The following is a 27,842-nucleotide window of genomic DNA, read 5'->3' as shown; positions in this document are numbered from 1 at the left end:
CTCAGCCTTCCATCCTTCCGAGGTTGGTAAAATGAGTACCCAGCTTGCTGGGAGGAAAGCGTAAATGACTGGGGAAGGCAATGGCAAACCACCCCGTAAAAAGTCTGCTGTGAAAACGTTGTGAGAGCAACGTCATCCCAAAGTCGGAAACGACTGGTTGCTTGCACAGGGGGTCCTTTCCTTTCCTTAGTAGGCTTATATTCTGCCCTTTCCCATAAACGGGCTCAGGGCAGATCGCAACATAAACAGAACAACAATAAAAACCTACAATTTAAAATTAAAACAATACAATAAAATTAGCAAACCAAAGAACAGTAGAACAAAATAAGATGCAGCACAGGCAGGAGGGCACATTTTACAGAATAAAGCAATTATCAGGCCAAAAAGAAAACGATGGTAATAATCAATAAGATAGCACCATCGTAAAACGTGCTCCTTTTTTTTGTCAGGACGATGGAATCGATATGCCTTGTGGAGCCATCTGCTGTTTCCGGCACACTGCGGGTGAACCGAGCCGCCTTGTCCTTCCTGAAGGCTCTGGATGGCCCCCTTCAGGTGGTGTCCATCTTTGGGCCCAAGGGGACAGGGAAATCCTTCCTCATGGACCAGCTGGCGGAGCAAGGCGAAGGTGAGCGAACCAGTGTCTTCCGTGCGTCCTTCTCCAGGGTCTTGTAGTGCCGCACCCCTTCATCCTCTTCATCCTCTTTTCCTCCAGACTTCCCCCGCTCTCCAGGAATATGGCTATGTTGTTCACCCCACCCTACAAAACCGGATAAAACCCTGGTGTGGCTGGATACGGAAGGTCTTCCGGAGCAAATGGAGGAGGTAGGATTCTTCCGAGTTTTTGGGTAGGCCATTACAGTGTTTGAAAATGGAAACGTAAAGTCAAATAGCATTTCAGTATCTTTTGATGGCTACCTTGGAGACCATAAGAACTCACAATCTAGTCCAGTTTTCAACTGGATCAGTCAGTGGCCACCAAGCAAGGCATGGTGGCTATCTCCTGTGGCAAGCTTCCGGTATTTAGAAAGATATATAACAGGGGTGGCCAACAGTAGCTCTCCAGATGTTTTTTGCCTACAACTCCCATCAGCCCCAGCCATTGGCCATGCTGGCTGGGGCTGAGGGAAGTTGTAGGCAAAAAACTTCTGGAGAGCTACCGTTGGCCTCCCCAGATATATAGTATTTGTACCTGGAGGCTTCAGTTCTCTAAAGTAATCAATAGAGGGTAGAATTCTAGCAGGAGCTCCTTTGCAGATTAGAAGAAGATAGAAGAAGAAGATATTGGATTTATATCCCGCCCTCCACTCCGAAGAGTCTCAGAGCGGCTCACAATCTCCTTTACCTTCTTCCCCACAACAGACACCCTGTGAGGTGGGTGGGGCTGGAGAGGGCTCTCACAGCAGCTGCCCTTTCAAGGACAACCTCTGCCAGAGCTATGGCTGGCCCAAGGCCATGCTAGCAGGTGCAAGTGGAGGAGTGAAGAATCAAACCCAGATAAGAGTCCACACACTTAACTACTACACCAAACTGGCTCTCTGATGTAGCCCTGATGTAGCCAATCCTCCAAGAGCTTACGAGGCTCTTTTTTGAAAGCTCTTGGAGGATTGACTATGTCAAGTCTCCAAATTCAATAACGAGTCGTTGTTGGAACAAAGTAGCTAGTTTATTGATAAGGATGTACTTGGATAGGTTCAAATTGAAAGACTAAAGATCATACAGTACAATGCCATCATATAAGGTACACTTCAAAGGGATTCTTAAGGGAGGGGCACTATGCAGGGCACATTCAGACATTGATGTTACAATTTCGTTCTCAGGCTGACTCTGGCCGTGAGTGTCTTTGGCTCCAACCTCCCCTGATGCCCAGCCTGAGAAGGCACAGATAATGTCTTCACATATTCCCATTTCAAAGCAAGACTACATAACAAAGGAAAGGGGGGGGGGTAGGGAGAGGTTGAGCTAGCAGCATTGGAATACAGATAGGCTTTACCCAGAAGGCTCTTTGCTTGAACCAAAGTTAAGTACAGGCTTGACCAAGGTTTTACAGAGACTTGACAGACTACATCAGGGGTGTGTGGCCTAATCTGCAAAGGAGGTCCTGCTAGAATTCCACCCCTGGATCTTGTCTTTGTACATGCCATATAAGCTATGATGTCCACCAACACCTTTTCTAGTGTCCACCAAGTGATTTTTAGAAAGTAGGTGGACCAGGTAGGGCTTTGGGAAAGTTCCTACTTGTTAGCATTCAGAGTTTACTTGAATTGAACTTTGTATCTTGGTGTAATTTTTGGTGTAAATGTTGCTGCAGTTAATGTTGAAAGAAACTGATAAGAAATATCTTACTTTGACAAATATTTTTGCAGTTGAGACTTCGGTAGTTGTAGAGTGGAACATTCCATTAAGCCTTGTATTAATGCAACGCGACCATTTCATTTTTTAACTTGTGGTTATATTTTATTTATTTATTTATTTATTTAATCAAATTTATATCCTGCCCTCCCCTGATGGACTCAGGGCGGCTAATAACAACAAATTAAGCCACATAAAAAATTAAAAACAAAATACATATTAAAATCATTCATACAATTTATTTGAATGGCGGTCAGGGAGACTGACAAGTGTTGGTCAGGCAAAGTCAGGGAAATTAAAAATAAAATTAAAAATAAAAATTTAGTGGCAACCCTGTTGTGCCTTCGAGAGCAGTTTGAGGTGCAGAAATCAGCAGCTCAGAGCCTTTTTCACAGCTCAGATGTGTAAACATTTCCTGCAGATCCAGCGGCCGTTTAAGGCCCAACTACAGTAGCCAGTTGAAAAGTGGGCAGCTCTGCAATATTCTTAATTTTTTTTTTGCTTTATTACATTGTAGGTATTTTCCTGTTTCTTTTTAATGTGTGTGTTTGTTTTAATGTTAAGCTACCTTGATTATGCAGAAGTAGAAAAGAGGGCTCAAACATTTCTCGGGAATAAGGACACACATCTGGGGTGCCTTGCTTGACTTCCAGTTCCTGCTGTCATATCTGGTTCCTGATGTTTCTTCTGGTATCCCTACAGGATGAAACGTCCGTCTCCTTCAAACTGTTCCTTTTGGAAGTACTGCTGTGCAATATCTTTATATATAACACCAGAGGTGCTTGGGATCTCCAAAAAGAGCTTGATAAACTGATGTATCCTTCCTTTTAAGCCAGTGTGGTGTAGTGGATAAGTGTGTGGTTTGGTGTAGTGGATAAGTGCGCGGACTCTTATCTGGGAGAACCGGGTTTGATTTCCCACTCCTCCACTTGCACCTGCTGAGATGGCCTTGGGTCAGCCATAGCTTTCATAGAAGCTGTCCTTGAAAGGGCAGCTGCTATAAAAGCACTCTCAGCCCCACCTACCTCACAGGGTGTTTGTTGTGTGTGTGTGGGGGGGGAAGGCAGAGGAGATTGTGACCGCACTGAGACTCTGATATTCAGAGTATAGGGCGGGATATAAATCCAAAATCATCATCATCTTCTTCCTATTGGATTGTATTGGATCACAGCGTAGACCAGGGGTGGCCAAACTTTCTTAATGTAAGAGTCACACAGAATAAACGTAAGATGTTTGAGAGCCACAAGATATGAATGCCAGATGTTTGAGAGCCGCAAGACATGAACAACAGATGTTTGAGAGCAGGAAGGAAGGAAGGAAAGTTAATAGATGGGGAGAGAGAAGTGGAAAGAAAGCAACTTTAACCTTAAATGCATTCTCCAAGCTTGACATGGAGAAGTGATTTAAAGAGACAAGTGCCTTTTCTAAGCTGGTCAATGGAGTCATAGGGGCTTTGAGAGCCGCACAAGATGTGTGAAAGAGCCACCCCTGGCATAGACTGAATATTCTACAATATTAACGACAGGCATCTTCCTTTGTCATTTGTGGGAACCCTCAAACTGCCTTGGATTTCTGCATCTTTAAGCTCAGACTGCCCTTTCATTTCCTGGATTGCCACCTGAGCAGAATCTTGTTCTCTTGTCTAGTTGCCATAACTGATAAAATGAATTCTTTCTTCACCCAAAGAGTGATTAACACATGGAATTCACTGCCACAGGAGGTGGTGGTGGCTGCCAGCATAGACAGCTTCAAGAGGGGATTGGATGAACATATGGAGCAGAGGTCCATAAGAACTTAAGAGAAGCCACGTTGGATCAGGCCAATGGCCCATCCAGTCCAACACTTTGTGTCACACAGTGGCCAAAAAAAGCCCCAAGTACCATAAGGAGGTTCACAAGTGGGGCTAGAAGCTCTTCCACTTTGTCCCCCCCCCCCAAAGCACCAAGAATACAGAGCATCACTGCCCCAGTCAGTTCCAATAAAAATGCTGTGGCTAATAGCCACTGATGGACCTCTGCTCCACATATTTATCCAATCCCCTCTTGAAGCTGGCTATGCTTGTAGCTGTCACCACCTCCTGTGGCAGTGAATTTCACATGTTGATCACCCTTTGGGTGAAGAAGTACTTCCTTTTATCCGTTCTAACCCGATTGCTCAGCAATTTAATTGAATGTCAATGAGTTCTTGAATTGTGAGAAAGGGAGAAAAGTACTTCTTTCTCTACTTTCTCCATCCCATGCATAATCTTGTAAACCTCTATCATGTCACCCCGCAGTTGACGTTTCTCCAAGCTAAAGAGCCCCAAGCGTTTTAACCTTTCTTCATAGGGAAGGTGTTCTAAACCTTTAATCATTCTAGTTGCCCTTTTCTGGACTTTTTCCAATGCTATCATTGGAAAAATGATATCCATCAGTGGCTCTCAGCCACAGGGTATAGATGGAACTCTCTCTCTGGGGCAGTGATGCTCTGTTTTCTTGGTGCTTGGGGGGGGGGGGCAACACTGGGAGGTCTTCTAGTGGACCTTCTGATGGCACCTGGTTTTTTTGGCCACTGTGTGGCACAGAGTGTTGGACTGGATGGGCCATTGGCTTGATCCATATGGCTTCTCTTATGCTCTGAACAGGAGGATGTACAGCCAGGGACCCTTTGTGTTTTCAGTTGCTTTTCATTTTGAGGGATGGTCTTTTAGCAAAAACAAAAAATACATGGCATGGTTCAAAGGGAAGAGGAAGTGTTTGCATTCGATCAAAGATATGTACACATAAGCACTTGTTAAAATCTCCTTGAAAATATCCTCTGCACATGCTCAGAGGCCTTTGGCACCAGAATTTCTGAAAACAAATGGCATATCTAATTGGATATGGGTTGGGTAATTGGATTGCAGTTCTCTTTGTTCACTCCAAAATCGTGCTCTTAAGATCCACTCCTGGCCTTCCAGAAGTTCTCTTTTCCTCAGCCAGCCTCCTCCCCGCAGATATGTGAAGATGCTTCCAGACAAAGTACAAGTCCTGGAGCACTGTCCTCAGGAGAACAGCTTCCTGCTTAGTAGCATGCTGCCTGACTTTGTGTGGTGCCTTCGTGACGTGGTATCTGACTCCTTTTGGGAAGAGGTGCTACAAGCCATGGATTACAACTTGGATGCCCTCCTCCCCTCTCCGGCAGGTGCGCTTCTGTATCTTAGCCGCCTCCTTGCCTATCGAAGGCAGGTTGGGATCCTGTTACTCAGGGGTGGAATTCTAGAAGAAGCTCCTTTGCATATTATGCCACACCCCCCTGATGTAGCCAATCCTCCATGAGCTTACAGGGCTCTTTTATTTGTAAGCTGTCGGAGGATTGGCTGCAGCAAGGGTGTGTGGCCTAATATGCAAAGGAGCTCCTGTTAGAATTCCACCCCTGCTGTTTCTTGGAAAGCAAATCCCACTGAAATCAGAGCATCACCACACTCAGTACTGCAAAATGACAGGAAAAGGCTTTTCAGCAATCTCATTTTCCATTTGGGGAGATTTTTCTGTTCTGCACATGTTTTGTTGTCTCCAGTGGTCAATTCAATATTACACTGGTTTATGTCCAGCAGAAAAACCTGCAGTTTAAATTTGCTGGAAGATATGCTGGACATTAACCTGTGTAGTATTGAATTGACCACTAGAGGGTACAAAACCGGTGCAGAACAGAAACACTCCCCCCTCCCTCCCCAAGAAACAGGAACAGCGAGGAAAATGAGAATGTGGGAAAAAGCCAGATCAGTTTTTAAAAACTAGTTTAGCAGTGGGTTTCTCCAAAGAATCCTGGGAAATAGAGTTCAGTGAAGGTGCTGAGAATGGGCTGGGTTTGGAAAGGGGAAAGAAGGCAGAAAGGGAGATTGTTGGCATAAATCGGGTGGTCAAACTTGCTTGATGTAAGAGCCACATAGAATAAACGTCAGATGTTTGAGAGCCATAAAACGTGAATGTCAGATATTGGAGGAAGAAAGGAAGGCAAATAGATGAGGGGAGGGAGAGAGATGGAAAGAAAGACATTTTAACTTTAAAGAAAGAACTTCTGGGTGCCAGACAGTTGTAAGATCGCCTGGCTGTTCTCCACACATAAAGTTAAAATCTGGCTTGGCTTGGAGAAATGATTTAAAGAGACAAATGTCTTCTCCAAGCTAGCCAGTGGGGCAGTGAGGGCTTCAAGAGCCACACAATATGGGTGAAAGCCACATGTGGCTCCCGAGCCACAGTTTGGCCATTCCTGGCATAAATCATCAGGTTATCTTTTCGAACATCTGGTGGCATGTTTCTTTACTTATGTGTTTTCAATTTCAGCCTTGGAGAACACACCGACCAACTATATCCAGGCCCTGTTCCCCTCTCAGAAAGCATTTTGCTTCTGCTCCCCACATGTGGACGGAAAGGACAGAGAGGCTGTCTCGTCCGACTTCCTGAATCCCATCTTCCAGGCTCAGCTTTGGTCGTTAAAAGATTATATCCTGTACCACAGGCCCAAGAACTCCCTTGGAAGTAAATTTTGCAGTGGGAAGGGTGAGGATACTTTTTGTGCCAGATATTTTCCCTCTTGTCTAAGACTGGCTGGAGCCACGTTGCTGCCCTAGGTGAAGAGTAATTTTTACTGCCTTGGCCATGGGGGAGGGACTGTGGCTCAGTGGAAGAGCCTCTGCCTTGAATGAAGGAGGTCCCAGGTTCAGTTTCCAGCATCTCCACTTAAAACGGATCAAGCAGTAGATAACTGAGATCCCAAGCTGATGATGATTCCTCTTCCGAATCCAAATCCGAAAATGTGGATTGGTCCTGCCACGTGACTCTTGTTTTACGATTTAAATTAAAATTGAAGATTTTTTTAAAAAACTTAAAACATATCTAAAAGTAACACTCTTGCAATATTTTGTTTATTTAAGAGCTTTGCAGGAAGGGTGGGCTAAAAATTGAATCAATCAATCAGTTTCTAATAACTGACACCTCTTGCTCTGAATTATTGCATCAAAATCTAAAGACAATATCTGTGCTGTGTAGCAATCTTGAGTAGGCTGTTCAGATGTTGTTCAGGTGTGTGTCTGTTAAGTTGCAAGCCTACTTTTGATTTATTGACATTCATTACAGAAATCTCATCGTCAATGCTTTGAGCCTAAGACCCAGGGGAAAACATGAAATGGCTGGGCATTGCAAGCTTTTGTACATAAACTGCTTCATGTGCTGGTCAGCCAATGGAGAAAATAGAGGCTTTGCTCTGTAGCTCCTGTGTGATTGAGGAAGCCTGGCAAAGCAAGCGGTCATGCAGAAAGAAACAAGAGAGAACAGGAATAAGATGACAGTGAGCTGCTCATGGGCTTGATAGGAGCACTCTGGGGGCCTGATCTGGCCCTTGGGCCACATGTCTGATGCCCCTGCCCTGGAGAGTCACTGCCAGTCTTAGTAGGCTGTACAGACCTTGATGGACCAGTGGTCTGAATCAATATAAGGCAGCTTCTTGTGTGCATGCTGGGATTGTATTCTCCAGGGGTTTTCTCAAAAGAGCGCATACATCTTTATCCTGCTTCTGTGTAACAACGAGTTGGCGTTCAGGCATTTGTGGGCGATACACCTTATTTCCATGCCTGCAGAGTATCATCATATGAAGCTGCCTTATACTGAATCAGACCTTTGGTCCATCAAAGTCAGTATTGTCTTCTCAGACTGGCAGCGGCTCTCCAGGGTCTCAAGCTGAGGCTTTTCACACCTATTTGCCTGGACCCTTTTTTGGAGATGCCGGGGATTGAACCTGGGACCTTCTGCTTCCCAAGCAGATGCTCTACCACTGAGCCACCGTCCCTCCCCAATTGATTTCTTTAGATTAAGCTGCTGTTAGGCAGAACCCCTCTCCGCGAAAGCACAATAATTGAAATTTAACAATTTAACAAATATAAGTGCTTACTAACGAATCCAACCAGTACTGAATTCCAGTGTAATAGACAAGAAATCATACAGGAAAAGATCCATTCACAATGTGCGCCGCTCCTACTGTACTTTCTGTGACTGATGTCCAAATGTAATGAAGTTCATTTATGAGAAGTCCAATGACTGGAGAACCGGTCCAAAAATTGTTTCAGGCCAAATAGCCCTTCTTCCAGGGACCGTCTTATCAAATAATAAATGCAGTAGGTAAGTAGTGCTGAAATTCAATTGTTACTCTTCATTGTGTATCACTTCTGCTGCCTTACTGGGTTGTATTTATGATTCATTATGGAACGCTGCTACAAATTCCCTCAGCTAGCAGCGTTAAAGGCAGAACAGCAGGCCGGACTCTTGTTTTTCCTGATCGTTTGGCAACCCTGCATTGGAGCAGTGGGTTAGAATTGGAATGTTACAGGGAATTTCCAGAGATCTGCTGGTACTTGCACGGCGTGCGATGGTGATGTGCTGTGTTTTTCAGATTGGTGTGCTGCACTGGAACGATTCGTGGACGTGTTGTCTTTGGATGGACCAATCCTTCTGAACAAGAGCTGCGATGGCCAAGAAGCGACATTCTCTTGGGTAGGACTAGGAAGGGTTTGGGTCTGGCTGTGGCCATGCCAGAGATATTTACTGGGTCAAGAGGTCCAGCACTGAACACATGAAGCTGTGTTCTACTGAATCAGAGCCAGGGGTGGAATTCTAGCAAGAGCTCCTTTGCATATTAGGCCACCCCCCCCCCCCCGATGTAGCCAATCCTCCAAGAGCTTAAGCTTAAACTGTTGGAGGATTGGCTTCATCAGGGGGGTGTAGCCTAATATGCAAAGGAGCTCCTGCTAGAATTCCATCCCTGATCTGAGCTATGGTCCATTGAGGTCAATGTTGTCTACACTGACTGGCTGTGGCTCTACACGGCCTTATGCTGTGGTCTCTCACATCACCTGCTACTTGGTTCTCTTAGCTGGAGATGCCAAGGATTGGACCTGGGACCTTCTGCTTGCCAAGCAGATGCTCTACAATTGAGGTGTGACCCCTTCCCTATTATATATTGCAACACTTCTTCTAGACTGTTTGGGAAGCTCACATAGGAAATCCTCTGTGATTGTAAGTCCAAATGGATAGCCATGTTAGTCTTGTAATGTAATGAATAGTCTCAAATTTGGGGCAAAAAGAGGAGAAAGTCTATAACTACTTTTCCTCAGTCAAGAAGCCAAACTTTGTCAGGATTGAAGGCTCACTCCAGAAGATGGCTGCCCCTCTGGCAACTGCCCTTCTCTTCTCAGGAGTGTCACTTTTTTAGAAATTTTCCACACTCTCAGGAAGTGAACATCTCAGTCTTTCCTCTCCCTACTTCTCTCTCTTGACATTCATCTCCTTCTTCCCATGTTCTCTGTCAGAAGCGTCTCCATCTAGAGGGCAGTGTTTCCAGGATAGGGCCCACTATGCAGGTGAAAACATGTAACACACTTTTTAGTAATAAATATTTTTTACTAGGCTCACATGTATAATCACAGCTTCAGTTAGAAACACCAGGAAATGCCTTTTGGGGAAGATAGGATTTGGGAAGCCAAACATCTTTTTTTTTTTCCCAGCATGAAAATTATGAGCGTTTTAATGGCCCTGTGATAGATCCTCCCTGGGCAGCCCCAAAGACCCCCCAGTTGCTGGCAGAAGAACCTTGGGTAAGTGGTATCAGGATCAAGGCTCACTCCAGAAGATGGCCGCTCCTCCACCAACTTCCTTTCTCTGCACTTTTTCCCTCAGGAGCTTCTTTGGAAATTCTCCACACCCTCAGGAGAAAAACACCTCAGCTTCTTTTCCCCTTTCTTCTCACTCATGGAAAACACCCCCTTCTTCCCAGGCTTTGTGTGGGAAGCGCCTCCGTCTAGAGGGCGGTGTTTCCAGGCTAGAATTCACTGTGCAGGTGAAAGCATGTAATGCCCTTTTGAAATAATAAATATTTTTACAAGGCTTACATAGAACCACACAGTTGGAAGGAACCTCCAGAGTCAGTTTGGTGTAGTGGTTAAATGAGTGGACTCTTATCTGGGAGAACCGGATTTGATTCCCCACTCCTCCACTTACAGCTGCTGGAATGGCCTTGGGTCAGCCATAGGTCTGGCAGAGATTGTCCTTGAAAGGGCAGTTGCTGTGAGAGCCCTCTCAGCCCCACCCACCTCACAGGGTGTCTGTTGTGGGGTGGGAAGAAGATATAGGAGATTGTAAACTGCTCTGAGTCTCTGATTCAGAGAGAAGGGCAGGGTATAAATCTGCAGTCTTCTTCTTCTTCTACTTCTCCTCCTCCTCCTCCAACCCCAACACAGTCTCCATTAGAAATGAACAGGAAATTCCTCTTTCAGGAGATAGGATTGGAAAGCCAAACCAATTTTTTTTTCTTCCAGCAGGAAAATTACGAGGATTTTAATGAGCCTGAGATAGATCCTCCCTGGAAGTGTAAAGAGATTCCCAGCGTCCCCCAGCTGCCAGTACAAGAACCCAGAGTAAGTGATGTCTGCCCGAAAGAATTTACAAGTGAAATCCCTCTCCTGTTATGAATTGGAGTTACACTAGTTGACGATATTCATATATGGGAGGGAAGGATTTAGTTAAGCCATGGCTCTCTAGGATTGCTGCATTTATTTTTTGCACCTTGCCCAAGACTGCCCCAAAAGAATTGAGCAGGTGACCCTTTGCCCATTAACTTTGTACCAAGACAAATAAATCTTATGAGCTGAACTTCCTAGCCTCACTAGATTCCTAGATTCCTGAGGACCTAGATTCAGGTGGACAGCCGTGTTGGTCTGAATCAGCAGAACAAAGTTTGAGTCCAGTGGCGCCTTTAAGACCAACAACATCTTATCCTGGGAAGAAAATTTTGCATGCATGCGCGTTTGGTATCTGAAGAAGTGTGCACGCAATGAAAGTTTAAACCTTATCCAGAATAAAATTTTGTTGACCTTAAAGGTGTCCTTGAGAACCAATCAATGGGGATGCCAGGAATCGAACCTGGAGTCTTATGAACTGAAGGCATGCACTATATGACTGAGCTGCAGCAGGGAACTTTCCCTACAGAATCTCATTAAAGACCAACAAGGTCTGAGGTCTGGATAGGAACCACATAAGCCATAGAATCATAAGAGTTGGAAGGGACCTCCAGGGTCATCTAGACCGGGAGTAGCCAAACTGTGGCTAGGGAGCCACTTGTGGCTCTTTCACACATATTATGAGGCTCTCAAAGTCCCCACCACCGCATCAGCCAGCTTGGAGAGGGCATTTGTCTCTTTACATCATTTCTTCAAGCCAAGCCATCTGGTGGCTTAGAGAATGCATTTAAAAATAAAGTTGCTTTGCTTCCTTCCTTCCTTCCTTCCTTCCTTCCTTCCTTCCTTCCTTCCTTCCTTCCTTCCTTCCTTCCTTCCTTCCTTCCTTCCTTCCTTCCTTCCTTCCTTCCTTCCTTCCTTCCTTCCTTCCTTCCTTCCTTCCTCCCTTCCTTCCTCCCTTCCTTCCTCCCTCCCTCCCTCCCTCCCTTCCTTCCTCCCTCCCTCCCTTCCTTCCTTCCTTCCTTCCTTCCTTCCTTCCTTCCTTCCTTCCTTCCTTCCTTCCTGTCGTGACTCAAACATCTGATGGCTCTCAAACATTCAACATTTATTCTATGTGGCTCTTGCATTAAGCAAGTTTGGCCACCCCTGATCTAATCCAACCCCCTGCACAATGCAGGAAATTCACAAATAATACCTCCAGAGGCTCTTTCCAAACAAAAGCATCCACTGAGCCACAGTGACATTCATGGTGGTAAAGGTAGACCTTGTGTCAAGGCAGAGATCTTCAGTGTTTTGCCTGGTTGGCCAAGCTGGAAGATAGCATGGGAAGCAGTGTTCCCTCTTAAGCAGAGTTAGTGTGAGCTAGCTCACAGTTTTTTAGCCTGCAGCTCACACATTTTTTGTCTTAGATCAGAAAATATGGCCCGAGAGCAAACTAATTTATGCAGTAGCTCACAACTTTAATGCCAGTAGCAGACAGAGTGGAATTTTTGCTCTGCAGCTTAGAAGGAAGCACTTCTTGTGATGAACCATTCAACACTGAATGGCAGACCAAGCTGGAAGATAGTATGGGCAGTGCTTCCTGCTGACCTTTACCCAGTAAGGCCCTCCACACCACCAGTGTTTCCTCTGAGCTGAGTTAGTGTGAGCTAGCTCACAGATTTTTAGCCTCCAGCTCACACATTTTTGTCTTAGTCAGGAAGAATGCCCCTAGAACAAACTGATTTATGCAGTAGCTTGCAACTTTAATGCCAGTAGCTCACAAAGTAGAATTTGTGCTCACAAGATTCCACAGCTTAGAGGGACCATTGCCCACCACTCCTGGTTGTTTCCATCCCAGTGACAGCCCGTTTGGTTTTTGTGCCTCTTCACTCAAGTAATCTTTCTTCATTTGGTTGTGACCCCCTTGCTCTCTGATTTTGGGTATCTTGAGACCGTATGAACCTTGCAGATATTCTAGTGCCCATGACGCTTCGACCTGGAACCCTCCTACTTACAAAACACTGCTTCTGTCTCTACAGATTCCTCCACCGTCCTCCTCCTGGGCTGTCCCTTTGGTTGATCCAAACAACATGGAGGAACCAATGTGTTTGATAGAGAACAACCCGGGTGAGAAACTGCAGGTCAACCAGGAAGCCCTACAGCTCCTGGAGAGAATCAATCAGCCGGTGGTAGTGGTGGCCATTGTGGGGCTGTACCGCACTGGCAAGTCTTACCTCATGAACAAGCTGGCAGGAAAAGATAAAGGAGGTGAGACTGTGGAACATGTTTGTGCTCTGCTAACTGGCAAGAGGTTCTGACTCTGTTGGCACTGCCTCTCTCACGAATGTTTATTGCCCTCACTGTAGAAATAGTTCAGATAGTCCTGTGTTCATTATACTTTAGAGTCTTTGAAGGCTGTGTGGTAACCCTCTTCTGTGCTGGAGTGTACATCTAACCAGATTATTTTCTGTGTAGAAATACTTGGGCCTCAGTCACAGAGTTATCAAACTGGTTAAGGTCAGGCCTTTTGTTGTAGAAATAGCCCAGCAGGAACTCATTTGCATATTAGGTGACACCCCCAATATCACCATTGTTTCACATTGGGCTTTTTGTAGAAAAAAACTCAGCAAGAACTAATTTGCATGTTAGGCCACACCCCTTGACACCAAGCCAGCCAGAACTGTGTTCCTGTGCATTCCTGCTCAAAAAAAGCCCTGGTCAAGGTACCTCAGTGACAGGCAGAAGGTTAAAATTTGGTACACCCATAGTCCAAGGCATTCTGATTTTTAGAGCAGTGTGAAAAGGAGACATGTGTACATTATTTCCCTCAGAATGGAGAATGAATTGTAGGCCCAAGTCATTTAAGTACTTCCAGGCCTCCCAGAAAACTGAAATTTGATATGTCTTGTATCTCAAAATGTACTGACTACAAAAAACCCCCCATGAAAATGGGCTGTTTCCAAATCTGTTGGTCAAAACTTGGGGTGTGAAGTTTGCCTCTGAACAGAGGTGAGCATTCCAGAGTAGGACAATTCTTTGAAGGCAGAATGTTGTGAGGATTCCGTTGTCTTATCCCATGTCCCAGTAAAACTATGGTTTGTGGGACTGGGGATGATTTCTGAGAGCAACCAGAAGTGTGTTATCTATTCTGGCTGAGTGCAAGTTTTGTTTACTAATATATATTAACAGGGAAACGGTAGAACTACTCTTCCTCATGGGGCTGAACTTCATTTCCTTGTCTTCTGTGCCCCCTCCTGCAGGATTTTCTCTGGGTGCCACAGTACAAGCAAACACCAAGGGCATCTGGATGTGGTGTCGTCCTCACCCCAGAAAGCCTGACCATACCCTGGTGCTATTGGACACAGAAGGACTAGGTGATGTGGAGAAGGTAAATCGGGATCAGGGAAATAGTGACAATAGAAGCACTGTGGAGGCTTCGATTGCAGGAAAACCACACTCCTACAGACTACCCTTAAGGGATTGGGAGAGGATCATGGCAGTGACAACAGAATTCCCCATTCCATGTATGGTGGAAGATTAGGTGCATTTCTTCGTCATGGCCTCAATGTTTTGTGGTAAGCATCTGCATCCTTTCCCTCCAGAGCAATATTGAGAATGACTCGTGGGTGTTTGCCCTCTCCATTCTGCTTAGCAGCACCTTTGTGTACAACAGCATGGGCACCATTGACCAATTTGCTTTGGAGAAACTGCAGTATCCTTTTTTTTTTTGGAAAATTCAGGAATCTGAATCCCTGCTAGCTTTCCTGCTTTGCTAGCAAAACCAGGAATTAATGAAATGTGGAGGCTCTTCCTGTCAGGACCTTGGTGTGACAATAATTCCTGTCAGGACTTTGGTTTGACAATAATTGTGTGTGCGATTCCTAAACTCAAAATGTGGAATAAGACGAGGTGAAATGTAGATATGACAGACAACCAATCTTAGTAGAAATGAAAGGAAGACATTAAATTTTCCTTAGAGATGCGGGACAGTTGAAAAGTTATTGGGCCGTTCTGGGGGAAACACATCTTCATTTCCTTAGCCCAGTTCCAGCTACGTAACGGAACTGACAGAGCGTATCAAGGTTAAGGCCTCGGGCAGGCGGAGCTGTGAGGAAGATGACGAGATTCCTGATGACTTCATCTGGTTCTTCCCGACTTTTATCTGGGCTGTGCGTGATTTCACCCTGCAGCTGGAGTTGGATGGACACCCCATCACTGGGGATGAGTACTTGGAGAACGCTTTGCGGAGGAGGGAAGGTACTTTGGGGACCTGTTGGGGGAACAGCCTTAATGGCCAAATTTTGACTTGGGAGCCACATGTAGTTCTTTCTCACATATTGTGTGGCTCTCGAAGCCCCCACTTCCAGTTGGTGGCTTGGAGAATGCATTTAAATTTGCTTTATTTCCACCCCTCTCTCTTTCCATTTATTTGCCCCTTCCTCCCTTCAGAATTTGGGGAGGGACGGTGGCTCAGTGGTAGAGCATCTGTTTGGGAAGCAGAAGGTCCCAGGTTCAATCCCTGGCATCTCCAAAAAAGGGTCCAGGCAAATAGGTGTGAAAAATCTCAGCTTGAGACCCTGGCAGCTTGAGACCCAGCTGCCAGTCTGAGAAGACAATACTGACTTTGATGGACCAAGGGTCTGATTCAGTATAAGGCAGCTTCATATGTTCATATGTTCTTCCTCTTCTTCCTTCCTCTTGCTTCTTCCTCCTCTCTTCTTTCTTCTTTTTCCTTCTTCTTTTTTCCTCTTCTTCCTTGTAATATATAATGAAATAATTATACAACCCACGGCCATTAAAAATAAAGTTTCCTAGCAAATGTACACCCAGTGGAAAAGGGAATTTAAAAGCGTCTGGGCTGCAGAATTGAGGGCTGACCCTACCATTATGTGTGCTGAGGCTGAGGGACAATATATAGGTTAAATATATTAATATTTTGTAGTTTTCTTATTTGTGGTTTATAGTTATTTGAAGTTTATATTGTTCTAATCCTCCTTGGTTTGGAGGTCACTCAATATTTGCATTGTACTTCATTTATTGTAATCACATATATTAAGTTACACTGTTAAATTGCTGAAATTGAAATTACAATTAAAGTTATTAATTGTTAAAAATGTGTGGTGAAGCATCCAACATCAAGTGGCAGGTTCTGGGACATCGTAAAAGGGCTGCCAGTTTAAATTAATAATGGTGTGGTTTTCTAAATGAAATTTCAGTGCCTTATAGAGTGGAAGTTTTGAATTTTCTGCCTCAGTCACTGATAATGTCTTGGCTGTGTCTGCTCAGGAGATCTGAAGGGACCGTTGGGGTGGTCCCAGTACAGGAAACTGGGGATGGAAGAGACCACCTCATAAGGCCCGTTGGTTTGTCTGAATGCATCCATGTTTCTCTCACAGGTGGCCCTGAAAACTTAGACTTAGCCAAGAAGTACATCCGTGAGTATTTCCCCCGCCGCAAGTGCTTTGTCTTTGACCGCCCGGCCACACGCCAAGAATTGGTGCAGCTGGAGGATTTGCCTGAGAGGAAGTTAAACCCCGACTTCATAGGAGAGGCACACCGGTTCCGGAGCTACATTTTTGAGACGGCTGAGGCCAAAGTGATCCCAGGGGGGCATACAGTGACGGGGACACGTAAGTGGAACCAGAAATGGGTGTGGCAAAATCAGTCATGAAATATCACAGACCAGGAAACTAGGGCTGGAATAAGGACACTGATGGATGGATGATGTAGGGCAGGGGTCTCCAGCTATGTTGAGCCTGTGGGCTCCTTTAGAATTCTGGGGCAGCATGGCGGGCCCAGCCACAAAATGGCTGGTGCAGGAGGCCGAGCCAGCCACAAAATGGCCTCTCCAGTTTACCTTCAGTCACACAGTGCCATGGTGGCTACCAAAGCAGTGTTTTTAAAAATCTGCACAGCCAATCAGAAGTCCTGCTGGGCAAAAAGCCCCACCTGGACCTGCCTATTTTTCTAAAACTACTTTGGCGCTAGGGCACCCACAACCACCTGATGTAGGGATTGGAGGAGCTTGTGATAAACATTCTCCCCTTCCCTTTGCAGTTTTGGGGCACCTCGCAGTGACCTACGTGGACGCCATCCGCAGCGGGGCCATCCCGTGCATAGAGAACGCGGTGCTGGCTTTGGCCCAGATTGAGAATTCAGCAGCTGTGTATGACGGGATAAAACGCTATGAGGAGCTGATGCAACTTATGTTGGAGCTGCCGACTGAGACGGTCGAAGAGCTGCTGGCAGTGCACGTGGAATGTGAGAAAGAGGCCATCCAAGTGTTTCTGGATCGTGCCTTCAAGGATGAGGGCCAAGGGCACCAGGAGCAACTGAAGGTACTGGGCTTATAGCCGTAATGGGAATCAGGTGTACAGCTTTTCCATCTAGGCGATGGCTTCCAGCAGGGGTTTTTTGGTAGCAGGAACTCCTTTGCATATTAGGCCACACCCCCTCTTATGTAGCCAATCCTCCAAGAGCTTATGGTAGGCCCTGTACTAAGAGCCCTAGAAGCTCATGGAGGATTGTCTATATAAAAGGGGTGTGGCCTAATATGCAAGTTCCTGCTACAAAAAAAGCCCTGGTTTTCAGGCTTTCAGTATTCAGTGTGAGCCTCTGTGGTGTTGTCAGGGTAGGCTGGGACTTCACTGTTTGAAGCCGTGATAGGCCTCAGTCTCGAGAGAGAAAGGAGCACAGATCACCAGGCTCTTTCTCCTCACTGCTTTTCTTTCCGGCCAGCTAAGCACAGGGAGAACTGAGGCAAGTTCTCCTTCTCCTGAGTCCCTGGCTGATATGAAGCAGGTCCCATTGGCTTGGCCCACCCCCTCCTCTGTCTCAGCTTCCTGTGGGATTAGCTCTTCCCCCCTTCACACACATGTACTGAGGAAGCAACGGAAGGCATGGCTGCTAGTCAGGCATGGCTATAATTATGGCCATCCCTGCCTGCCTGTTCTGGTTCCTTCCCTCTTTGGCACATTTGCCCTGCCCAGCTGAGTTGGCATAATCTCAGGCCTAGCATCCCATAGTCCCTACTCTCAGGTAGCCTCCATCCCCCCTTCAGGCAGGGCCATGTCAAGCCTGGAGATGTGCCCAACTGTTTTTCCTGCCCGCATGTTGTTTGTCCACTCTCCTGAACCTCTCTCAGAGCTTCCCAGCATAATTAATACATTAGCACTTGTGGGTCTTAATGGTAGTTTCTTTGTATCATTCCTGTATGATCCGGGGAACTGGGCAAAGGAAGCTCTGGCTCTTTCCTTCCTTCCCCAGGGGACCAGGAGGGGGAGGAGTCTCAGCCAATAGAAGGAGAGGCTTGGCTCGGTAGCTCTGCTGTGCAATTGAGAGAGCCTGGTGAAGCAGGAGGAGCCTCAGCCAATGGAGAAAATAGAGGCTTTGTTCTGTAGCTCCTGTGCAATTGAGCAAGCCTGGCAAAGCGAGCTGTGTTGCAGAAGGAAGCAAGATACAGGGAGAAGGAAGCAGATGACAGCCAGTTGCTCGGGGGCTTGATAGGAGCCCTTCGGGAGGCCTGATTCAGCATGTTTGACACCTCTGTCCTAGCAGGTAGAAATCCACGTGAGAAAGAGAAGGCATGGTGCTGGATGTAAGGTTTAAGGTTTATTGAATTTATATCCCGCCCTCCCCACCGAAGCAGGCTCAGGGCGGCTTACAACCATATAGTCAATACTAAAACAATTTATAATATTAAATACATCATCATTAAAATCACCGTTTAAAAACAATCTGGTGCTAATACCGTTGATGTTATTTTGTTTCTGATGGCTTCAGTATTTATTTATTAGATGTCGTTCACGTAGCAGCTGTTCTTCGTCAGAGAGCGTCCGCCATGTGTTCTTTCTTCCCTTCCGCCCCTAGAACCAAATCCAGACCAAGCTTGAGGAACTCTGCAGCCTCAATGAGCAGGAGTCCTTGGATCGCTGCCATGCCATTCTCTTGGAGCTCTTCCAGGATCTGGAGGAGAAAATCTGTAATGGGAGCTACGCTGTACCAGGCGGCTACCAATGTTTCCTGAAGGACCAGAGGAAAAAAGTGGAGGCTTATAATCAGGCCCCTTGCAAAGGACTAATGGTGCGTAGGCCTGTATTCCTGTTGTTCTGCACTGTGGGCGCAGACCATGCACAATTGAAAGTGTCTGAAAATGTCAAGACAGTGTGCGTTTGCAATAAAAAAGGCCAACGCCATGCTGGGAATTATTAGGAAGGGAATTGAAAACAAATCAGCCAGTATCATAATGCCCCTGTATAAATCGATGGTGCGGTCTCATTTGGAGTACTGTGTGCAGTTCTGGTCGCCGCACCTCAAAAAGGATATTATAGCATTGGAGAAAGTCCAGAAAAGGGCAACTAGAATGATTAAAGGGCTGGAACACTTTCCCTATGAAGAAAGGTTGAAACGCTTGGGACTCTTTAGCTTGGAGAAACGTCGACTGCGGGGTGACGTGATAGAGGTTTACAAGATAATGCATGGGATGGAGAAAGTAGAGAAAGAAGTACTTTTCTCCCTTTCTCACAATACAAGAACTCGTGGGCATTCGATGAAATTGCTGAGCAGCCAGGTTAAAACGGATAAAAGGAAGTACTTCTTCACCCAAAGGGTGATTAACATGTGGAATTCACTGCCACAGGAGGTGGTGGCGGCCACAAGCATAGCCACCTTCAAGAGGGGTTTAGATAAAAATATGGAGCAGCGGTCCATCAGTGGCTATTAGCCACAGTGTGTGTGTATGTATAAAATTTTTTGCCACTGTGTGACACAGAGTGTTGGACTGGATGGGCCATTGGCCTGATCCAACATGGCTTCTCTTATGTAATTGAATTGAATGGGTACTCATTTACCAAGCTTCCCTTGGCTGGAAGAGAGTCACAAACTCAAGTGAACCATCTTTCTCTCTCCCTGTTTAACTCAAGGCTACGATGGCCCTGCAGGACTTCCTGAAATCCAAGGAGACAGCAGCCCAGTCCATTCTGCAGGCGGACCGGAACCTCACGGACCGGCAGAGGGAGCTTGAAGGTTTGTGGGGCTGTCAACCTGTTTCTTTGGCAGGCTGTTGTGTTTGTCTAGTCCAGGGGTGGCTAAACTGTGGCTCAGGAGCCACAGGTGGTTCTTTCACACACATTGTGCGGCTGTCAAAGCCCCCACTGCCCTGTTGGCCAGCTTGGAGAAGGCATTTCTCTCTTTAAATCACTTCTCCAAGGCAAGCCAGATCACGCAAAGTGATGGTATCGCTTTACTCTGCTCTGGTAAGACCTCACCTGGAGTATTGCGTTCAGTTTTGGGCACCACATTTTAAGGATGTAGACAAGCTGGAACCAGGTCCAGAGTTGGGCGACGAAGATGGTGAGGGGTCTGGAGACCAAGTCCTATAAAGAAAAGTTGAAGGAGTTGGGCATGTTAGCCTGGAGAGGAGGCTTGAAGGGCTGTCATATAGAGGATGGTGTGAAATTGTTTTCTGTTGCCCTAGAAGGTAGGTCCAGAACCAATGGGTTGAAATTAAATCAGAAGAATTTCCAGCTCAACATTGGGAAGAACTTCCAGACAGAACAGTTCCTCAGTGGAACAGGCTTGCTCGGGAGGTGAAGAAGAAAACTGTAGATTTATACCCCGCCCTTCTCTCTGAATCAGAGACTCAGAGTGGCTTACAATCTCCCAGGCCTTGGATTCAGCAGCAGCTCACAGAATCATAACTCCTGAACCTTTCTGAGGGCTCCATCTCCTTCCCACCTTGCCCATTGAATAGTACGTGGAGCTGCATAACAATCCCTGGATGAGCTCCACCACCTATTTTTCTACAAAACGACTTCTGCAATCTCCTATATCTTCTCCCCCCAGAACAGACACCCTGTGAGATGAGTGGGGCTGAGAGGGCTCTCACAGCAGCTGCCCTTTCAAGGACAACTCCTGCAATAGCTATGGCTGACTCAAGGCCATTCCAGCAGGTGCAAGTGGAAGAGTGGGGAGTCCAACCCGGTTCTCCCGGTTAAGAGTCCGCACACTTAACCACTACACCAAACTGGATCCAGGTAATGGTGGTGGGCTCTCCTTCCTTGGAGGTTTTTAAACAGAGGCTAGATGGCCATCTGACAGCAATGCTGTAAGGCAGGGGTGGCCAATGGTAGCTCTCCAGATGTTTTTGCCTACAACTCCCATCAGCCCCAGCCAGCAGCCATGCTGGCTGGGGCTGATGGGAGTTGTAGGCAAAAAACATCTGGAGAGCTACCATTGGCCACCCCTGCTGTAAGGCCTGTAAGACAGCACTCTTCCACCAGGCATTTGCAAACTAGATTTCTGGCCACTACAGCCCTCAGGAAACATCCGGCCCACCTCTTGCAAGCTACTCTATAGCAGCAGCGGAAAGGACCATCTAAGACTCACTTACAGAAAACATAAATCTGATTGTAAGATCACAGCATCGAAATGTAGAAATGCAAATGTTTATGTCTTACGGTTGTTAAATTGTTTTATGGCTTTTATCCTATTTATTATATGTTATGCCCATGCATATGCATGAATATGTAAGCCGCTCTGAGCCTGCTTCGGCAGGGAGGGCAGGATATAAATGGAACTAAATAATTAAAATAAATAAAAACTGATCCTGTGAACTTAGGGAGAGGAATTTGTGAATTTCCTGCATTGTGCAGGGGGTTAGACTAGATGACCCTGGGGGTCCCTTGTAACTCTATGATTCTAGGTGATTTGACATTGCCTTCTTTCCTCTTCATGGAAGCCCTGGGTGGTCTCCCATCCAAATACCAACCAGGGCCAACCCTGCTTAGCTTCCAAGATCTGAAGACATTGGGCTAGCACAGACCATCCAGGTTAAAGTGGATATACTCTCACCGTTTTGTTTTTTATTTTGCTTCCTGCAGTGGAAAAGGTGCGGGCTGCAGCCGCCGAGCGGGAAGCGGAGCTACAACGGCAGATGAAAGAACAGACTCAGCGGATGGCCGAACAGAACGAACGGAGTTACAGAGCGCATGAAGCACAGCTCAGGACCAAGATGGAGGAGGACCATAGGAGGCAACTGATAGAATATGAGAGGGTGCTGAACCACAAGCTCCAGGTAACGATCACCCCAGCCTCTGTATGTACATGTTCTATCCAGGGTGTAGTGGTCGAGTGTGCGGACTTTACCTGGGAGAACAGGGTTTGAGTCCCCACTCCTCCACATACACCTGCTGGAGTGACCTTGGGTCAGTCATAGCTCTGTCAGAGCTGTTTTCTTGTGAGCAGTTCCCTCAGCGCTCTCTCAGCCCCACCTACCTCACAGGGTCAGGAAACACAGCTAGTGGATAAGTGGCTTTTGTGTCCTTTTTTTTTTTTTTTTGAGAAAGTCAGTTTGGTGTAGTAGTTAAGAGTACAGACTCTAATCTGGGAGAACCAAGTTTGATTCTCCACTTCTTTACATGAAGCTGCTGCCGGGACCTTGCTTCAGTCACAAGTTCTCTCAGAGCAAGTTCTTGCTCTCTCAACCCCGCCCACCTCACAAGGAGTCTGTTGTGGGGAGGGGAAGGGAAAGGAGACCGATGCCACTCTGAGTGAAGGGCAAGATATAAATCCAGTTTCCTCCTTTTCCTTTTTTTCATACCAAATCACGCCATTGCTCTGTCTGTCTCCCTATCTTTCCCCCTGGCCGGTAGCAGCTCTTCAGGATTCCAGACAGGCAAAAGTCTTTCTCGCCAGGAGCTACTTGAGATCTGTTAACAGAGAAGTCAGGGATTCCATTTGGGACTTACTGGCCGCTAACAGACCGGCACTTTGGGCCGACCCAGAGACGCCTCAGAAGGCGACCGAAAAAAACCTTCTGCACAGTAACATCTGGCTGCCGTCCTGATCCCATACTCACCCCATCCTTGAGGCTGAGCCACCCGCCTCAAAAAGGCACCATTTCAAAAGTGGTGCCTTTTCACTGGGACGCCTCTGAGGCGGCTCCCCGCTGTCTGGAAGGCTGGGAAGCGCCTGAAGAGCACCTGGGGAGCCGCAAACAGGACGCGTGAGCATTCCAGATGCTTCCCAGGAGCCCATGGCCCGCCCCAAACAGGCCGTCTGATATCACCCACCCTTTGCCAAGGGCACACCCTTCCCTGGACTAGAATGTTCAGAACCAGTTTGCATCATTGTTCCCCCCCCCACCTCTCGGTTACAAAACGTGGGCAAAAGTCTGTAGAAGTTTTCTCATTGGCATCGTTCAGTCAGACAGATGCCATTTGCTAGATGGAGCTCATGTGTTTGTTATGATTATTAAGGTATGCAGAGGAAAATGTTGTGATAACAGGGGCAACGCAGTGGAGAAATGGAGACCTCTCAAAGAATGTATTGAGGTTGGAGAGCCAGTTTGCGGAGTGGTTAGAGCTGAGTTCCCCAGTGTGCTGGGCTGTGTGCAGCATGGTGCCCATTAACACCTTTCCTGGTGCCCACAAAGTGCTTTTAGAAAGTGGATGTGCCCAGCAAAGTTTCCTGTGGGCCATTGAAGGGGAGATTGGATTTATACCCAACCCTTCACTCAGGATCTCAGAGCGGCTTACAATCTCCTTCCGCTTACCACAACAGACACCCTGTGAGGTAGGTGGGGGTGAGAGAGCTCTGAGGGAACTGCTCGTGAGAGAACAGCTCTGACAGAGCTCTGACTGATCCAAGGTCACTCCAGCAGTTGCATGTGGAGGAGTGGGAACTCAAACCCTATTCTCCAAGCTAAAAGTCCACACACTTAACCACTACACCAAACTGACTGAACGATGCCAAAGAGAAAATCGTCTACAAACTTTTGTCCCTATTTTGTAACTGGGAGGAAAAAAAAATGGAGATTTGGTCGGCTATACAGTTGGGTTTTTCTACTTCTTTTAGAAGCAACCGCCACCCAGCACAAGGGTTTTCACTGTGTGATTACAAATAAGATGTGGCAGCCATTTTGTAGGTGGCTCTGTCTCCTGTGGCAGCCATTTTGTGGCTGGGCGCATCGCACTGTGCCAGAATTCCAAAGGCACCTGCGGGCTCAAAAAAGTTGGGGACTGCTGGGTTTGAGTATTGGACTCAGGACAGCCAGGTATGAATCCCTGCTTGTCTGTGTCACTCCCAGTATGACGTTGGGCCAGTCGCCATCTCTGGGCTTAGCCCAGGAGCGGCCAACTGCAGCTCTGGAGCCATATGCAGCTCTTCCATGCATATTGTGTGGCTCCCAGGGGTCAAGGAGGAACTTAATGCAAATAAGCGTGTATAGCATCTAGACCCTCTGAGTGCTGTCTGAGTGAGTCAAATATTTCTGCTGTGTGTGAAGCAGGGAAGGAGGAGGAAATAGGCAGGCTTGCATGCTCTTCTCTTCCACCACAGAGGTCATCTGGAGTGGGGAAAGCAGGGCTTTTTTTGTAGTAGGAACTCCTTTGCATATTAGGCCACATACCCCTGATGTAGCCAGTCTTCCAAGAGCTTACAGTAGGCCCTGTACTAAGCCCTGCAGGCTCTTGGAGGATTGGCTACATAAGAGGGGTGTGACCACATATGCAAAGAAGTTCCTGCTACAAATAAAGCCCTGGGGGGAAGAGAACATAAGAGCCAAGGGAGCCACTGGAAGGATGGACGTAATTAAAGAGGTGTCACAGGGTTCCCCTTTAGTTTCATAGCTCTTGCAGTAGCCAGGTCTTCTTTTTTTTTGTAGCAGGAACTCCTTTGCACATTAGGCCACACACCCCTGATGCAGCCAATCCTCCAAGAACGTACAGAGCTCTTAGTACAGGGCCTACTGTAAACTCCAGGAGGATTGGCTACATCCAGGGGTGGGGGGGTGGGGCATGGCCTAATATGCAAAGGAGTTCCTGCTACAAAAAAAGCCCTTGTAGTAGCTATATTTACTAACTTTGGTTAGAGATGCATAACGATGCAAATGGTGGGTCAGTGATTTGTATGGTATGTGTGTTTTCTTCTCCCACTGGTTCAAAAAAAATTCCTAACCTTTCCCTATGCTGGTCTTCTGGGGATTGCTATTGCCAGCTTTTGTTTTATTTTTTAAAAAGTCTCCTTGTAGTATGGTTGTATTGTAAAGTGTGTACATATTTTTTCTTTCTGTGCAAAGAAAGTATTAAGAACCGTAATAAAGACATGAGTTTTATTTATTTATTTATTTATTTGGGATTTATATCCCGCCCTTCCCACAAGTGGCTCAGGGCGGCTTCCAGTGATAGATCCAACAAAATTACAGTATTTAAACATATAAAGGGATCAGCATTTAAAACAGATAAAAACAGATAAAACCATGAGTGTAATATTTGTTCATGTCCTGCAGCTCTCAAACATCTGATTCTGTGTGGCTCTTTTGCTCAGCAAGTTTGGTCTCACCTGGCCTATTTTGCAGGGTAGTTGTAATCAAAAGAGCCCCGTGGCGCAGCGTGTTAAAGCTGCAGTTCTGCAGTCCTAAACTCTGCTTATGACCTGAGTTCAATCCCGTCGGAAGCTGGGTTCAGGTAGCCGGCTCGAGGTTGACTCAGCCTTCCATCCTTCCGAGGTCGGTAAAATGAGTACCCAGCTTGCTGAGGGGGAAGTGTAGATGACTGGGGAAGGCAATGGCAAACCATCCCATTAAAAAAGTCTGCTGTGAAAACGTGAAAGCAACATCACCCCAGAGTCGGAAACGACTGATGCTTGCACAGGGGACTACCTTTACCTTTTTACCTGTAAGGATCAAATGAAGAACTTAATCTACCCTCTTGTGTGTTGGGGGGTGAGAGTGGGATAAAACATAAGAGATCTTGTCCTTAGCCCAAATTCAGTTTCTGAAGTTCATATTCTGATAGCGCAACACACTGACTTTGTTCTGCTGCCCCCTGTCCACAGGAGCAGCGGCATCTACTGCAACAACAAAACCATCAGGAAGCAGCAAGACTTCAGTCTGAGATTGCGAATCTGAATCATCGGATCAATAATTCAGGCAAGAAAAAGAAAGGATGTATTATCTGTTGAGAAGGGTTCTCTCTAGGACCCAGAGGACTCTTTTTTCCCCTCAGCTCAAGGTTGCGGATGAAGAAGAACCCCTTTGGACTGGATTTAATCAGTGTTTTGTCATTCTGAGTGTTCGTGTGATGGGAAAAAAGCAGCATTTTCAGCTTTATAAATAAATAAATTTAAAATATCAGTGGTAAGATTGTAACAGAACTGTACACAGTATTTCAAAGAAGGCATTAAAATATGAAGTCATTTTATTTTCAATCCCTTTCTCAATAATCCCTAACATACAGTTTGCCTTTTTTCACTGCTGCAGCACACGGGTTGACATTTTCGTTGTGCTATCCACTACAACCCCAAGAGCAATTTCTCTCTTAGGGTGTTTTTACATTCAGTTTGATCCAGAGTTTTAGAGTCTTCAAATTGCCTGCCACTGTTCCGCTTTAATTATTTTCCTTTTACATTTGTGGATTTGCTCTGCTCATTTTGTGTAGCCAAGCGTCTATATTGCCTGCTGAAAGCGTTTCAATTGCAGGGGGAGGGGGGGTCTCTGATCAGAGGGCAGCCAGAATACCAGTGCTTAGTTAAATGTATACAATTGTTTGGAAATCATGTCAACACTGCAAAAACAATACAAATTTAAATTACAAGATGAGGCAAGCAATGTTATGTAAAAATTTCAAGTTCTGTCCGTTCTCATGCAAATTACTGCACCTTGTGGCTTTTGGAGGAGTCCTTTAAAACGTATGAAAACTTCTACAATACAAGTTTGAAATGCCTGTAGAGAAATGACCGGATCAAAACTAGTTTCGAGAAAAACGTTACAGCTGCAGCACAGAGCCCATCTCACCGAAACAAATGTAGATACTTCGGGCAGCAACAATGCAAAACAGTTGTGAGAACGTTAGGTAATGTAAAAGGTTAGTTTCCAATGCGGTGATAGAGAGTCACAAACTGTCAGTGTAAAAACACTTAGTCTCAGCAAGTTCAGACCCCATTAGCCTACACTTGAAGTTGGGATTTTCTGTCCCAATATTCATCACCTTAACACTTACCAACAAGGAACTTCATTTGCCACCTTGTCACCCACTCACCTAGTGTGTGGAGATCCTTTCGAAGCTCTTAACAGTCAAGGCCTGCCCTGCCAATAAGCAAACTAGGCAATTGCCTAGGGCGCTAGCCTTCTGGGGGCGCCTCCCTCGTGTGACTCAGTGATGTTATCAGTGCAGGGCGGAGCACCAGAAATTAGCCTTGCCTAGGGTGCCGGACAGTCTAGGGGCGGCCCTATTAACAGTCTTCGTTGGTTTTCACAATGCAGTTTTGGGCTGTATCAATGGAAGTATAGTGTCCAGATCACGTGAAGTGATGGTGTCGCTTTACTCTGCTCTGGTAAGACCTCGCCTGGAGCATTGTGTTCAGTTTTGGGCACCACATTTTAAGAAGGATATAGACAAGCTGGAAAGGTTGAAGGAGCTGGGCATGTTTAGCCTGGAGAGGAGGTGGCTGAGAGGTGATAGGATCACTATCTTCAAGTCCTTGAAGGGCTGTCATATAGAGGATGGGCTGAAATTGTTTTCTGTGGCCCCAGAAGGCAGAACCAGAACCAATGGGTTGAAATTAAATCGAAAGAGTTTCCGGCTCAACATTAGGAAGAACTTCCTGACCGTTAGAGCAATTCCTCAGTGGAACAGGCTTCCTCAGGAGGTGGTGGGCTCTCCTTCCGTGGAGGTTTTTGAACAGAGGCTAGATGGCCATCTGACGGCAATGAAGATCCTGTGGATTTAGAGGGAGGCACTTGTGAGTTTCCTGCATTGTGCAGGGGGGTTGGACTCGATGACCCTGGAGGTCCCTTCCAACTCTTATGATTCTGATTCTTTGATCCTGAATAATTTGGTGTCATCTGCAAACTTGCCCACTACGCTGCTCACCGCTAGTTCCAGATAGTTGCTGAATAAATTAAATAATTCCAGCCTCAATGCCAATCCTTGTGGAGACCCCACTGCTTACTTCCCTCCATTGTGAGAACTGTCCATTGATTCCCACTCTTTGCTTCCTGTCATTTAACCAATTTTTAATCTATAACATTAAGACAACTTGTCCT

The 27,842-nt window shown here is 46.2% G+C and overlaps 1 protein-coding gene across 1 annotated transcript; it reads left to right on the top strand.

Moving 5' to 3' along the window:
• The first annotated feature begins 444 nt into the window (after nucleotides 1–444).
• On the top strand, nucleotides 445–25,997 carry LOC132586379 (guanylate-binding protein 2-like). The gene is made up of 18 exons (XM_060258421.1): nucleotides 445–628; nucleotides 716–825; nucleotides 3,055–3,167; nucleotides 5,327–5,514; nucleotides 6,657–6,872; nucleotides 8,758–8,858; nucleotides 9,869–9,958; nucleotides 10,679–10,777; nucleotides 12,838–13,066; nucleotides 14,059–14,186; nucleotides 14,401–14,510; nucleotides 14,850–15,055; nucleotides 16,195–16,428; nucleotides 16,856–17,136; nucleotides 18,668–18,880; nucleotides 19,720–19,822; nucleotides 21,679–21,872; nucleotides 25,634–25,997. Exons 1-18 carry the CDS (start codon nucleotides 454–456, stop codon nucleotides 25,757–25,759), a joined length of 2,916 nt encoding a protein of 971 aa, XP_060114404.1. The 5' UTR covers nucleotides 445–453; the 3' UTR covers nucleotides 25,760–25,997.
• Nucleotides 25,998–27,842: the final 1,845 nt, after the last annotated feature.

Source organism: Heteronotia binoei, chromosome 17 (assembly GCF_032191835.1).
Source record: "Heteronotia binoei isolate CCM8104 ecotype False Entrance Well chromosome 17, APGP_CSIRO_Hbin_v1, whole genome shotgun sequence".
NCBI classification, from domain to species: Eukaryota; Metazoa; Chordata; class Lepidosauria; order Squamata; family Gekkonidae; genus Heteronotia; species Heteronotia binoei.
Note: the sequence above shows the minus strand (reverse complement) of the source record. Positions and strands in the feature narration are given on the sequence as shown.

What these genes read in the sequence shown, in the direction of transcription:
- LOC132586379 (XM_060258421.1), top strand. Translation starts at nt 454, where the DNA reads ATGGAATCGATATGCCTTGTGGAGCCATCTGCTGTTTCCGGCACACTG. An exon ending in TGCCAGTACAAGAACCCAGA is followed by an intron (nt 10,778 to 12,837) that starts GTAAGTGATGTC and finishes CTGTCTCTACAG; the next exon opens with ATTCCTCCACCGTCCTCCTC. An exon ending in GGCAGGAAAAGATAAAGGAG is followed by an intron (nt 13,067 to 14,058) that starts GTGAGACTGTGG and finishes CCCCTCCTGCAG; the next exon opens with GATTTTCTCTGGGTGCCACA.